This window comes from Urocitellus parryii, chromosome 10, assembly GCF_045843805.1.
Source record: "Urocitellus parryii isolate mUroPar1 chromosome 10, mUroPar1.hap1, whole genome shotgun sequence".
NCBI classification, from domain to species: Eukaryota; Metazoa; Chordata; class Mammalia; order Rodentia; family Sciuridae; genus Urocitellus; species Urocitellus parryii.
Genome location: NC_135540.1, coordinates 49,063,962 through 49,080,182, shown reverse-complemented (window position 1 = coordinate 49,080,182; position 16,221 = coordinate 49,063,962). Strand labels below are relative to the sequence as shown.

General features: G+C 35.9%; 1 protein-coding gene across 1 annotated transcript in view; it reads left to right on the top strand.

Annotated features, from left to right (window-relative positions):
- Positions 1-16,221, top strand: part of Slc39a8 (solute carrier family 39 member 8) — a 75,616-nt gene that overhangs the window by 34,495 nt on the left and 24,900 nt on the right. Inside the window, exons 5-6 of the mRNA XM_026398126.2 lie at positions 1,399-1,521; positions 1,990-2,154. Of these exons, the coding sequence (XP_026253911.1) occupies positions 1,399-1,521; positions 1,990-2,154 (288 nt within the window). The remainder of the gene's footprint in view (positions 1-1,398; positions 1,522-1,989; positions 2,155-16,221) is intronic.

Sequence of the window (16,221 nt, the reverse complement as noted above, 5' to 3'; positions counted from 1 at the left end):
GCTTTTAAGTCCAATGAAATTAAACAAATAGGTCAGGGAGGTAGCTCAGTGGTGGAGAACTTGCCTAGCATGTGTAAGGCTCTGGGTTCAGTTCATAGCACCAAATACATAGATACACACGCACAGGCACACACATACATGCACACAAATTAAACAAACTAGTATTACATGTAGACTAGAGATTTTACATCTATGATTTTAAGGTTTTATATTTTATTGAAAATGTTCTAGTATAAAGAACCTGGTTGGGTACAGTGGCACATGCCTGTAATCCCAGGGGCTTGGGAGGCTGAGGCAGGAAGATCACAAATTCAAAGACAACCTTAGCAATTTAGTGAAGCCCTAAGGATTTACAAGATCCTGTCTCAAAAAATTTATTAAAAAAACTTCTGGGGATGTGGCTCAGTGCTTAAGTGGCCATGGGTTCAGTTTCTGATACCTCCCACCCCCGGCCCCCAAAAATCTGTATTTATAAAAATATCTCAAGCTGGGTACAGTGGTGCAGGCCTGTAATCCCAGTCACTCAGGAGGCTGAGGCAGGAGGATCATGGGTTTAAAGCCAGTCTCGGCAAGAGCGAGACACTAAGCAACTCAGTGAGACCTAGTCTCTAAATAAAATACAAAATATCAGTGAGACCTAGTGTTTAAATAAAATACAAAATAGGGCTGGGAATGTGGCTCAGTGGTTAAGTGTCCCTGAGTTCAATCCCCAGTAGCCCAACTCCACTCCCCCCAAAAAATAATACCACAAATTTAGATTTTTTTTTTTTTTTTTTTTACTTTTCACATATTAACTCTCTGCCCCTATTTTATTTAAGTTAATGTTTCCATGTGTTAGGGACACCTTGACTCTTTGTGACTTTAAACTCCAACTCTTGTCTTTTTGTCCTCAACAATGGATTATTTCATTCTCATCTTTCTCTCTGTGTGTGTGGTGGGGCAGTGGGGGAGAGATCTCTTTACTCTGGATATCATGGGAAAATGTACTACTTTTAGAGAAAGTGGGTAGTCAATATCTCCTTTGTCTTCATTACTTAGATTTGCTATTATCTCATAAAGATGAGAATCAGTGCTGCTTCTTCACTGCTAAAAATTGACTTTTTCAAAACCATATTGCCCTAGGTGTTCTAGGGAAGAAACTGTGAGATCATCTGGTGGCTTTATTTAATGGGATGACTTCGGGTTGTAAGATTTCTCTGCCATCCCATAGGGTTTGGCTACTCAAATTTCAGAATATTTGTTTTGTGATTTTGGCAGGTGAGTTCCTGATATTACTTGGATGTGAAGGTGGACTTAGAACTTTGATGAAAATTGTATACTGACAAATTATGGTATTATTTTCTAGAAACCAAGTTAAATTACTTAGTTTTACCTGACTTGCCCTTTTTCTTCCCTCAGGCATTTGGATTTAATCCTAAAGTTGACAACTATGTTGAGAAAGCAGTTGCTGTGTTTGGTGGATTTTACATATTTTTCTTTTTTGAAAGAACACTGAAGATGTTATTAAAGACATATGGTCAGGTAGATGGACTTTAAAGCATGTGATATGTTACCCTCTAAAACTCCTTAATGTGGGCAGGAATTTTGTTCTTAGAATTATGTTATTGGACTCCTATATGTGAGGGGAATGAAAAGGTCAATGTGTTGACAAGTATAAGAAAATACTTGATTCATATTGTAGAATTTGGAACAAGTACCAACAATTTAATGTCAAGTAATAGATGTATATAATTTATATTCCATTCATATTCATCAAAACAGAGAAGTATATGTACCCTAACATGAAAAACAGAAGCGACAGAATCTAATAAATGAGAATACATTTAAACAGAGGGAGATGTTATAAATCTAAAAAGTGTGCATTACATAAGACCAGAAATAAAAAAGTGTTGTCTTTAAATGAAAAGCAGTAAACTATTTGCTTGTCTGTGTGAGCTGTCTTTTTTTTCTTTCATCTTATAACCTATTCATGCTCCTTTTTTTATGTAGAATGATCATACTCACTTTGGAAATGACGACTTTGGTCCTCAAGAAAAAGTGCATCAACCTAAAACGTTACCTGCCATCAATGGTGTGACTTGCTATGCAAATCCTGCTGTCACGGAGCCTAATGGACATATTCATTTTGATAATGTCAGTGTAATCTCTCTCCAGGTATGTTGTGTTGATTTCATTTTTTCCTTTACTGTACTCTGTGCTTTTTACTAAGCAAAGACTGCTGTGAATACCGTAGCGCCAGCATTTTGTACATTTTGGTGTATCCGACTTCTTCTCGTAAATATGAGGTAAGTAGAATGTGAGTCTGCATCTTTTCCCCCACTTTCCTTCTACATATTTGTTCCAAACAAAGTGATTTAAAAAAGAGATGATGAATTACTTAGTGGTCTGGGCTTCACTGGTCTCTAAGATTATTTAACTATACACGAGTCTCTCAATCAAGTTTTTACAAAGTATGTTCCAAATTCCCATTTGACAGGTGAAGACAGTGAAGCTTAAGGTGTTAAATAACCTCTCCAGGTTTACTCAGCTAGTAAATGGTAGGTTACCAGCTACAAAGATAAACACAATATAAAGGTGTACATTAAAAATGAAAAGAATAGCCAACTAAGAGGTGGAAATAGAAGAAAATAGATACCTGAAAGAGGTTATTGTGACAAATGACCTGAGTCTCCTTCTAGAAAGAAAACATGGTTGGTTGTATAATTCTCCCTACCTGTGTGTTTGAAGAGACACTTTTGTGTTACTACAAACCAAAGAGAAAAATATTTTATGCAATGTAATGAATGATGCTTTAAACCAAAATTTTGCAAATAATATGAAAATGTTGAAATAATTTCTTTCCCTTTTTTTTTTTTTTTTTGGTACCAGGGATTTAACCCATAGTTACTTAGCCACTGAGCTACACACCCAGTCCATGTTTTAAAATTTTTTGTTTTTGATTAGGGACTCACTGATTTGCTGCTGATCTTGAAATTGCAATCCTCTTGCCTCAGCCTCCTGAGTCTCTGGGATTTCAAATAATTTCTTATAATTGCCACAACAGTTATTAAAAGCTCAAGGACTATGTCTGGAACATTAGGTGAATTGCCTCATTTGTCCCTCATAGCCTAGGGTACAAGTCCGTTATCATTAGAAGACTGGCTTAGAGAGATGACATAACAAATCCAAGAACCCTCAGCTTCAAACCCTCAGTGTCAAAGCGAGTGAGTACTGAGGCTATCTTCTGAAACCTATGGATTTCCTTCCTCATGTAACTCTACTAGAAACAAGATGACCACATTAACTTTTAACTTAATAAATATTTATTTTTGGAGGGGGGAAAAAGATAATTTGGCTCAAGGATATCGCTTTCTGAAGATACAGTTTAATGCAGGGCATAGCTGACAGAACTTAGAGAATGATAATTAACCCTTTTCCTTGTGCCTAGCATAGGGATGCATGCCTGTAATCCTAGTGGCTGGGAAGGCTGAGGCAGGAGGATACCAAGTTCAAAGCTAGCCTCAGCAACTTCGTAAGATCATAAGCAACTTAGTGAGACCCTATCTCAAAATAAAAAAAATTTAAAAAAGGGCTGGGGATGTGGCACAGTGGTTACATGATCCTGAGTTCAATCCCTAGTACCAAAACCAAACGACAACAGCAATAACAAAACAAACAAAAACAAAAACAAAAACAGAAAATCACAACCCCTTTCTTGCACTATATATCTTAATTCTATATGTATTATACAGACTTTTGGCAAATACTGGATCATAGTGAAATCATGATTGAACTCTGATGGTGGTTCAGGAAGTGTCATTCAGTTATTTTGCTTGTTTAAACAATGATTAATAATCTTTCAGATACTAGATGGCAGAGGTGATACTCTGCCATGAAATTTGGAGCCCAACTTGAATTCTTACTCCGAGGGAGGGCTACCGTTCTGTGGAGAAAGAGCTTGAACTTGGTCCAAACTTGAACAAATTCTCCATTGGAATACCCAAGTCCTGTTTCACAAAGCATGGAAGAGAAAGGGCTGTGGATTTAAAATATTTGGATGGCTGAGGACCTCCTTAGCCATAGCAGAACCTCAGTGTGACCTCTCTGGAAAATCTGATGTCAGAACCATTCCTGCTCAGGAACTTACCAGGCTGAGTTACCTGCCAAATGTGCCTCAAGTATCAGAGTGAGCTGAAAGGAGTATTTTTATTTGCACAGGAGGATCTCCCAAAGGCTTTAGCTTCTTATATTTTTTAACAAATAAATTGAACTGCTGAAAAGTTCAAACGTAGTTAAAATTGTCAGTCTCCTGGTTTAGGACTAGCTATGCTGGATGACATGTCTGTACTAAATCTAAGCACTCTGACAAAGGTGGGTCCTAGACATGATCCTGTTTTAGGTACCATACGAATACAATCAAAAGGCTATTTTTGCTCTACTTCTGGCAGTAGTGCTGTGAACGGGATTTTCATTCATTTATTCAATAAGCATTTTAAAGTATCTGCTCTTATCCCAAACACTGGTGACTCAGAAGCAAACAAATTCCCATAGACCTCACAGTTTGTTTGGTGGAAACAGACCATGTAGCAAAGAGTAAATCAAGAAAATATCAGACAGTAATAAGTATTTTGGCAGAAATCAAATATGGTGATGTGAGAGGGGTATGCAGGGGCTTCTTTTTATTGACTGGTCAGGAAAGATCCCTAAAGAGGTCAGCAGAGAACTGGATAAAGAGGAAGAACTAGTCACACAAGTATCTGAGAAGAGAATGTTCTAAAAACTTTGGGAGAAATTAAACAGGGCACTTAACAAGAGAACTGGCAGGTGAATGATGTGGAATTTCCCAATATCAACACTGCAAGCCAGTGGCCCAATTCCTTCAATATATTGAATGAAAATAACTGTGGGATCGTAAATCTATGTAAACTACCAATCTACTGAAGGAATAAAATGAACTAGACTTCTGGAAATATACTTCCAGGAATAAGAGGTCAACTGAAGAAAGCAGAGACATCCAGTGCATGCTTGGATAGCAGCTGTGTCCCTGGCCTTGAGATGAGATGCAAAAATGATATTGAGACCAGTTTTTTTTTGTTGTTGTTGTTGTTAAGATTGGGGAATGAACCCAGAGGGCATTTAACCACTGGGCCACATCCCCAGCCCTTTTAATTTTTTAAATTTTGGGACAGGGTCTCACCAAGTTGCTTAGGGCCTCGCTTAGTTGCTGAGGGTGGATTTGACTTGTGATCCTCCTGCCTCAGCCTCCCTAGTTGTTGGAATTATAGGTGTGTGCCACTTTGCCTGGACTACACCAGTTCTTAAGAAAACTGTTTTCTGGATATTTCATTGGAGGAAGAGTCTTAAAGGAAGCAAGATTTTACAAATTAAGCAACATACTACTGTTTTGTTTTCTTTTGATTGTATAAAACAGGAAAAGGAGTGGAATCCAAGGAACAATGTATATTAAAGTTATAGATATTGCTTCAAGAAGACAGTAGGTGTTATAATATAAATGATGGTGATTTTAATAATAAAATTAAAATAGTTTCTTATATTTTTGTATGATAAAATAATTTAACCTATGTGATGGGAGTTTGAGCGAAACTTTAAAAATTTTGTTGACAATTTTAGTTGCTACTATTTCAACTAAAGGTGAAGGTTTTTTTTTTTTTCCAAATTTAATAAAGTAAGAAACAACTTAAATATTTAAGAAAAGTAGTCTAATTTGGCATTGCTACAAATAGAACATGAATTATGTAGTAAATCTAGATTTTAACAGTATGATTCTTGATTTTTCTGAAATGTAGGAAGAACAAAATAAATGTTATAGAATAAATAAAATATATGACTTACGGATGTCATTATTTTATTATTCAGCCAAACAATTTGGCCCATCACAGAAAAGTCTTTATGCAAGAATGTTACATTTAGTGGTCTTTGGTATTTTGTCTTTGATAAGTCATATAAAAATGATAGCTTTACACAATTTAAAAAATTTGTTCTCATGAATGCATTTAACAGTTTTGCAGCTTGATTATAACTTATTTAGACAGATGACATGAGATTTCTTAATACCCCTGCTCCAGACTCTGTAAATGAGAGGTATCGCAGTCCGTGTGGTGGGTGCATGTGTCTGTGCATTGCTAGGGTACGCAGGGGGCATGCGTGTTTGTGGGGAAAGGTGCGGGTGAGAAGAGGATGAGGAGGAGTACAGGATTTTATTTCTCCAGTTATTCAGTTATTGTCACAAAATAATGTGTCACATCACACCCTGTTATGTTGCTTTGTTCTTCGTTCTGACTTTCCTACATAGCCACATGGAATATTCATTTCAGTGGTACATATGCCGTTAGGTGGGGTTTTCCCCCTTTGCTCCACAGCTTTTGATGGACTGTATTTACCAGATGCTGATCCTCCAGGACTGATATGGTCTTTGAAGGGAAGTGTTAGCTCTTCAGGGCTATGGGAGGGACAGTGTAGCTTATTCCTCCAGAAGTCTGTAATCAGTCTCCTTATGAAATCTTTTGTGCTTTCATTTAAGAATAGATGATGATAAGAATGTGATATGATACACCTGTTTTTCTAACAAAAGAAAAATTAATTCAGCCATTTCTTAGAAGTTGACTATTGGGAATTTTATGTTTAAAATTGAGGTGCAGCAAAGTGGAATTTAGTTGGTAAGTGTGGTGATGCTAGGGAGACTTACTTTGTCAATAACTCATATTAAGCAATACTTTTCAAATATAAAAAGAACATTATTGAAGTGTTTGGGTCTCTGTGAGAGTGTAACAGTTTAAACACATAGTAATTCCTCCAGCAAGTATTTATCAAATATGTGATATATACTTGGCACTGATCTAAGTACTGTTAATCTATCAGTGGGACAGAATCAACAAACTTTCTACCCTTGATAACAGAAATATGATATATTTTACATAAAAAAGCAAAAAATGCATATGTATATAAACACACATATATACACACATTTTAACGTATATGCATATACACATATGTATATATATATATATACATATATATATATATTTAAGTATGAGGTTGATTTGAAACTGATTGGAACATACACATGTGGGTCTTGATTACTATTCTTTTGAGTAGTTTGGTTTTCCTTCATTTTTACCTGGTGGTAAGAAAGCTGGAGTATTCTTTCCTGGCTGCTTGTGTTGGGAAGTGGGAAGGAAAAGGGGGTTGGGACACTAACAATATTTGACCATGTACCCCTGTCTCCAGCACTGAACTTGACTTCAGCCTTCAGCTTGCTTTGAGTTCTCGAATACTCTGGTTCAGTTTCCCCAAAGGGTAAATCTCCATTCAGTGGCTTGCAATGCCTGCCTTGCAGTCCTTGGCTGGAAAAGAAAGATCTGAGGTTCTAACTGCTTCTGAAATTAACTTGCAACCCATTCTCTTATTTTTTGGTTTCATTCTTTAGCCTCTACCTTCAGCGGTACTTGGTGCTTCCAATCACTAAACTTTTCTGTGGTTCTGGGGCCAGCATCGCTTTGCTTCTTGTTGATTTTTTTCATCTGTGAAGAAAAGAGTTCATCCTTCTCTTTTCATCTTCTCCCATAATCAACCAAAAACAACAACAAAAAAATACAAATTTACTTAAGAAGTGATTTTTACAGCTTGTTTGATGGGTGCTTGCAGAGGTGGATGGTACAGTTGGACAGTCAGGAGGGACTCTGGGCAGGTCCCTTTGTGGGTGGAATCTGTTCTCACCAGGTCTACCTCGTTGCTCCTTTGCCCTCTGCAGGCCATTTAATCCACTTCTCCTCTAAGTGGTGCTAAAGTCGTGAAGATGGTGCCTGGATCCCTCCAAATTGAGCACACACTTCACTGATGGTAGCTATTCTTTTATTCATCTCTATTAACACCATCCCACATCTTCAATAAACACTGGTCTAATTTTTTAAATGCTCCACAAAGTTCTCACTCTTCCCTGTTCCTACTTCACCGAGGACCCGAGATCCCTATTTGTAATCTCTGGGAACTTGGATTATTTCCATTGTAATAGATGTGGAAACTGACATCCAGAGAAGTTAAGTAACTTACCCAAGGGCATAAAGGTAGAAAGAAAGGATTTAAACCAAGACATTCTGTATTCTCAGTGTGTGGCTGACCATTGTCCCCTGATCTATGTCTGTTGCTGACTAGTTTTTATGTGCTCCCTCCTCCTCCTCTTCATCTCCCCAAATGCTTAATCATGTATAATTTTTAAACTCATTTGCCTATTCTCTGAACTTTCTCTTTGGCATACAAGTGATTCATCTGGGCAGCCTTCTGTATTTGTAACCTTCATCCCCTCTTTTTCTGAGCTATTCCTGTCGTTAATATTTGAGCACTTCTTACTGACTAAATGCTTGGAATAGGAAGGCAAATTTTTCAGGAACCCATTCCTTCCCTGTTGCATCAGGGAAGTCTCACCAGATGTCTCAGTGACCCAGTACTGTCTTGTGGCTATCACTGCCTGGTGTTCTCTCTGAATCTCCTTGCTCTTGAGCAGCTGCTGGGTATGGGAGAAGAAGCTAAGAGGCCTTGGAGTTCCATAGCTCAGTGTTCACATCTTAGCAATGTTATATTGTGTGAATTGGGGACAGTTAACAACTCAGAGCCTTTGATTGCTTATTGGTTAAGTGAGGAGCAAAAATCCTTAACTACTCAATTTTTGTGAAAATCAAATGGTCTATTATGGGCTATCCATGCAACACAGTGTGGACACATTGCACACATGTGATAAACTTATGTCTTCCTGCTTCTTCCATTCCCTTTTTTTTTTGTCTTTTGTTGGTTTTTATCATAGTCATCTCATCAAGTCCTATCTCTTCACCTTTCACTCCTCTGAGAATAACTTCAATTTTAAATGTTGAGTATCTACAGATTACCCTCTGAAGATGGCTTCTGGTACTAAACCTTACAGATGTTTGAATCTGTTTGTATATTTTCCCTCTCAGATATAATAATACAACAAGAAGATAAAAATATACAGAATTCCATGTCTTCTCATCTCTGTTATTTGTCTTTCTTACAATTTGAATACTTTTCCTAGAAAGTAAAGTGATTTTTGAAACTTGTAGCTAATTTAATAAAGATAACCATCTGAATATAGATGCTTGCCAGCCTGCCATTGATCTGTCAGATACATTAAAGGAATTTGGAACATTAACTCTCACTTAATGGAACAGAACTTCAAAGTCTAATTTAATTTACCACTCAAATGATGATATTATCAGGCTTTGCACCAGATTCTCTGACAGAGTTGTCTAACTCTGCACCCAATAAGTCCAGTTATATCTGTCACAATCTGACACATTCAGTTTATTTGAAAGAACATGAAGTAATAATGCCTTGATCATGTATGAAAGATGTTTGTCACATAGTTGAAATAATTGGGGCACATCACATCTCTTAAAATTGAATTAAGGGTTATAGTTGGCACTGTTGATTTTTAAAATCTGGGTATAGAAATGTTATAACACTTTAATTGTAGAGATGAAAAATTTAATGGTGCAAAATATAAAAATGGTAGTTGAAAGGTGAGATAGAGCAGGGTCAGGAGGAATGAAGTCTGTCTGCTGTGACTCCTTGCATCAGATAATTATTTGGTCAGCTTGGACCTCCCCATTCTTGTCCTCATACAGAAGATGTCAATGCTTGTGAAGTTCACAGAGAAAACATTAGTACCACCAACTCACAGGCCAGCTAGGATAATCAAATGAGATTGTGTGTATGAAGTTGCTTTGGAAGATTCCAAATCTGTACTGTTTTGTCTCTATGAAGGATGGAGAGTTGCTTACAGGCCTCCGTCAGGGCTTGCTTTTGTTACCTGGAGAAAAGTCAACATTTTAGTTAAATGTTGGAAGCCATGTATGAACTATGGATTTTGTTTGGGCCATGAAGGCAGGGAAGTTGTTTTTCTGGGAACTCCTGGGTGAAATTCCCTGGTTGAGAAAGCCCAGATCACACTGGTCCCCTGCTGTAGCTCACAGCCCTAGGATCAAACACAGCTGCCAGGAGATGGGTGTAACCTGCCAAGCACTGAACAGCCTGTTTTTTCTGAGGAAACTCCTTACTGATTCCCTTTGGTGTGTACCTCTATAGATAAAGAATTCCTGGGCTTTCCTCTTTGTTAGGATCAGACACATCAGGTCTATCCTCCCAAGTGCCCCCTTTTCAATTAATTTCCTGCTTATTTCTTAGTATTACTTTCATAGCTTTTATTTTGTAGCCAGCCCACACCTCTGACAGTTAACCATTCTCTGCTCATGCAGGATGTGGGCAGAAATCACGCCTCTGGCTCCTGTTTAAGTTAATCATGCAATGAACATTTAAATGGTTAATATTTTTATGGAGCTTAATTCATTGATATGTGCATTCAGATCTAACATAACTAAAATGTTGTGAAAATTTGAGTTCTGGATGTAACTTGGAAACTTAAGTTTTTCTTTTCCCTCTCTATATAGCATCACACACACACACACACACACAGACACACACACACACACGATTTTTGTTGAATAAATGAATATCTTGAAATAAAAAAGAAAAGAAAGAACAGTTATTCAAAGACAAGATAGTCCTAGATAGGCCTTCCGTATTTCCCTAGAAATTTCCAGAGAAATTTTGACCAATTTCTTGTCTCTCTCTCTCTCTCTCTCTCTCTCTCTCTCTCTCTCTCTATATATATATATATATATATATATATATATATATATATATATATATATATATATATATTTTAACCTAAGAATCTTTAAAATCGCATTTGGAGAATATAACTCAAATAGAAACTTTTGGTGCATATTATCAGGATAAGACTCCAAATACTTCTTGATTTCCAACTCGATGTATGAAATGCAGAAAAAGAGAGAGAGAACAAGATCTATTCTGGACAAACTGGACCAACTTGGGATAATGTCCAGTTAGTAGTGATTGCTCTTGGCAAGAGTTGGTCTGCTGGGGTTGAAAGACCAAAAATGAGTATATGAGCCTGGGTTACAGAAAAAAAAATTATGGTGTCATTAGCAGAACTGAGAGAAGCAGGTAGAAAGTCCTAGAGAGGTAGGAAGAAGAGGAAAGACAATTTTCTCCAGATAAATGTTTTTATTGAGGCAAAGTATACTCACAGGAAGATGCGCACACCACACCATCATTGTAGGGCTTTCTAAATGTTGCAAAGTGAATCTGCCTGTATAACCATCAGCTGGACCATGAAACAGATTATCACCTGCAATTCAGAGGACTCACTTGAGCCCCTCTGTGGTCATTATGCCCTGTTGTTTTCATACCTAATATTATGGAATAGTTTTTCATAGAGAATATAATCTTTTTATCTGCCTTCTATTGCTCAATATTATATTTATTTATTTGTATTGGTCATTCTTTAATGATGTATATAAAATTAATTTTTACTACTGCCTGGGATGGTTGTTTTATTTTCATTGCTTTATAGCATTCAATTGTGCATATATTTCATTAATATTATTTTCATGAATTCAGTCTTCCCATATCTATTCATGCTTTTATATTTTATATATAGCTCTACAACCATAAACAACATATTGTGTTATTTTACATTTTGATACTAAAAAATACTTTGATACTTACACATGTCTTTTTGTGCCTGTGCGTGAAAGTTTGTCTAGGACTGAGGCTAGGGTGATAATAGTATTTGAGGCAGAACAATTCTGAGTATGAAAATATCCCATGTATTGTAGGAAGTTAGGTATTTATGACAGAGTTTTCTGTCCTTTGTGTGCACAGATGAGTCATTAATTTGTTATATGTAGTGAATGACTTAAGGCATTAGGGCTTAATCATCTGTGAGAAAGGTTGGGTATATAGTGAGATGTGTAAGAAATGGGTCACAGACTATGAACACGTTTAATTTCACTGAGTAGTAATAAATTATTCTTCAAACTGTTACATTTATTGACCTTCTGATCAGCAAAAAAAAAAAAAAAAAAGGAAGTCACATTTCCTCCACATCTTTAGAAAGACTTGGAAATTTCAGAGTTAAAAAAAATTTTCTTGACAATTTAATGAGTTTGAAATAGTATCCTTTTGCAATTTTTCTTTGAATATTTCTGATTTTTGGTAAAGTTGAGCATCTTTTAATGTACTGATTGGCCATGTTTACTTTTATGTTTCCTGTTCATCGGTATTATTTATCTTTGGTTGATCTGTCTTTTTTTCTTAGTAATCTGTGTTAAAGTAGACTTATTCTAACATTTGTTAAAACTGTGAAGGAAGACTTTATTAAAGGCTATTACAATAGAGGTCAACTCTGGTGAAAGGAGAGAGAGATTAGATTCAATTCCAAATACAGCAAAGACAGCCGTGCATTTATTATTTATTAGCAGAGTGCGTGTGTTTATGTGTGTGGGGTCAGTGGTTGGAAAATTGCTAATAGGAGACATCAAGGGGAGGAGTGCTTTGTCAAACCAACTTAGAATTCTTGCTGAGGGCAAGCCAGGGTGATCAGACATCATCTGTGGGCAACGAGGAATGTTACAGATATTGAGGGTGATCAAATATCAAGGGTGGGAAATTCTTGATGAACTAATTCAGCAGGATTCTTGCTACAACTGGGAGCCCAAGATTGAGGTCTAATTAGAGAAGAGGGTCAGAGGAGTTTAATTCAGCTTGATCAATGAGAAAGTCTTTGTCATTTTCTTCCATATCAATATAATTTTTGGGATTTTTATTGATGTTGTGTTGAACTTGGAACTCAGTTGATGGACAGCTGACATCTTTATGCTATTTCAGATTTTCTATGTTTTATAATCCATTCTTTAAGTATGTTTAAAAATGTTCTGTTGATATACTCCATATCTTTACCGGTCTCATAAATGATATATTTTTCCTATTATATTTACTAATTGATCATTATTGATATGTAGTGTGCTGATTTTATTTTTTTCCACTTATCTTTATTGAGATAAAATTGAAGTATAATAAAATGCACATATTTGAAGTATGCAATTTGATCAGTTTTGACATGTTCTTGACACTTATGTAACTAACACAATCAATATGAAAAAGTAATTTCATCACTTTTTTTTTTAGAGAGAGAGAGAGAATTTTTTTTAATATTTATTTTTTAGTTCTCGGTGGACACAACATCTTTGTTGGTATGTGGTGCTGAGAATCCAACCTGGGCCACACACATGCCAGGCGAGCGCGCTACTGCTTGAGCCACATCCCCAGCCCTCATCACTTTTTTTTTTAAACTTTGAAATCATGCAGACTGTGTTTCCTGCATGATTTATTTCATTATAAATCAATCACCTTAAGGTATATAGAACCCCACTTCCACATGTCAGTTACTTCAAAATTAAATGGCATACTTATAAATATCTCACAGGTTAAGGAAGAAAGCACAAGAAAAGTAAATAAAAAGTGCTTTTAATGAAGTGATAATAAATGCTTAAATATCAGAATGTTTCTGGGATAAAACAATATACAGATGAACATTTATAACTTAAAGTACTTACATCAGAAAGAAGCTAGATTACCAATCAAATTATTTTCAAATTAGGTAGTAGGAAGGAAAAAATAAGAGTAGGAGCAGAAATGTATGAAATAGAGAAGAAGTAATACAGTTAAAAGTTGATAAAAATCAAACACATCTAATCAAGAAAAAAGCAAGAACACAAAAATTAATATCAGTGGAAAGGGAGCTAACAAAATAACCCTACAAATGCTAAAAGTTTATTATGGTAATATTACAATTACATGCCCATATATGTAATAGCTTGCATAACATGGTCTATATTAGAGAAGGATCCATGTGCTGCTGAAAAGAAAGTGTATTCAGCCTTTATAGATAAAATATTATATATATGTCTATAAAGTCTAAATCAGCAATTGTATTTTTTAATTCTATGGTTTCTGTACTTTGTTTGGAGGATCTATCCAGCGGTGACAGAGGCATGTTAAAATTACCCAGTATTATGTGTTGTGGTCTACTTGATTCTTGATACTGAGAATGGTTTGTTTGATACACATAGATGTGCCTTTGTTTTGGGCATAAATATTTATTATTGTTATGTCTTATTGATGCATCGTTCTCTTAAGCAGTATAAAATGTCCTTCTGTCCCTTCTGATTAACATCTGTTTGAAGTCTACTTTATCTGATATAAGGATAGAAACCACTGTTTGCTTATGAGATCCATGTGAAATATTTTTTACGCATCCTTTCACCTTAATTCTTTAAATGTCTTTGCCTATGAGGCGTGTCTCTTGAAGACAGTATATGTTGGGTCTTGCTTTCTAATCCAATTTGCTAGTCTATGTCTTTTGGTTGATGGTTTTAGGCCATTTACATTCAATGTTGTTATTAAGAAATGATTTTTATTCCATTTCATTTTGATATATTTCTGGTTTTTACCCTGAATTAGTTTTTCTTTTGATTGACTATTCTTCTAGTGTAGTTTCTCCTTTTACTAGTTTTCACTTCTTTATGAAATATTTTATAAAATATTTTTTAGTGTAGGAAAGCAGCATAAACATGAAAAACAAGATGTTTGGGGCTGGGGAGGCTACGCCCACCTCTGGGTGCTGCATTTGAACCTAGGGCTGGGAGCTAAGGTAGGGCATCAGCTTTGATTTGAGCAATCTGCAACTGGTGGATTTATACCAGGAGTTCTCAGGAAAGCAATTCCCCTGCCTTGTGATAGCTCAAACAAACCCAAAACTCATACATGGTTGCAACCACAAAACTCTCTATCAGTAGTGGAATATCCAGTAGTTCTTGAAAGAGTAGATGACCTGGTGCAAAGTTGTGTGATCATATGTCAGGTTTATAAGCACTTATCAACCTATGAGCGTGTTTTCTGTGAAGGCAAGATAGGGTATATTTTGAGAATTCAAAAATAGATGACTTACTTGAGTTCAGGTACAGTTTATAGCCAAGAGTTATATTGATGAATATGACTCTTCTTTTCTTCCAAAATAGACAAGTAGAACAAGACTTCTATGATAGTTTTTCAGAGAACAACACTAAACAGCACATTCAAACACAGGATATAAAGGTGGTTGAGTTGAATTTTTAAAACTAATTAAATGAACAAGTACTAATTATATACACTTATGAGGTATAGTGTAATGTTTCATATATGTATACATATGTGTATGTGTATAAATACATATATATAAAATACTGATCTATCCCCTTATCTATGTTTCAGTTTTTTTTTATGTGGTGAGAACATTTTAAGTCTTAGCAATTTTGAACTGTCATAGTCTTTTAGCAATTTAATAGTGTCATAGTTTGTTTTTTGTTTCTATAATAGAATACCTAAAACTAGGTAATTTATAAAGGAAAGAGTCTTATTTTGGTACATGGTTCTGAAGGCTGGGAGGCCCAGGGTTGAGGAGTCATATTAGGTGAGGTCTTTATTTCTTGTGGGGATTGCAGAACCCTGAGGTGGCACAGGGCATCATATTTGGCAAAGGAACATGCATACAAAGGACAGAACCAAACTGGCTTTTATGACAGATGCCCTCTGGAGAGAATTCATTAACTTATCAATTGATAAGTGGATTAATCAATTCACAAGGGCTGTTCTCATGACCCAATCATCTCTTTTTTTTTATTCTTTTATTTATTTATTTAAATTTGTTTTAATTGGTTATATGACAGTAGAATGTGTTTATGCACTTTAATATATTATACATAGCTGGGGTACAATTTCTCATTTTTCTGATTGGATATGTCGTAGAAGCACATTGGTCATGTAGTTATATATATGTAAAGTAATAATGTCTGTTTCATCCTACTATCTTTTCTATCCCCACATCCCCTTCCCTCCCCTCATTCACCTCTACCCAATCATCTCTTAAAGGCCCACTTGGTTTCCTCTCCTAATACCTCATAATGGGGATTAAATTTCAACAGGAATTGTGCTAGGAACATTCAAAGAATTGCAAATACATTATTATTAACTCTGATTGTGATGCTGAGCAACAGAACTCCAAAATTTATACCTCCTGTCTAACAGAAACTTTGTACCTTTTGACCAAAATCTTTCCTTTCCCCAACAGTATGGGACTGTAACCACATGTACTTCTGTTCTTTGTGTCTCACATCTCTGTGGAACAGTGGTTCTGATACCACCCCAGACTATTCTATTCTATTCCATTCCATTCCATTCTATTCTATTCTATTCTCTGTTTTCATAATGTTAACTTCTTTAGATTCTGGGCATAAGTGAGATCATGCA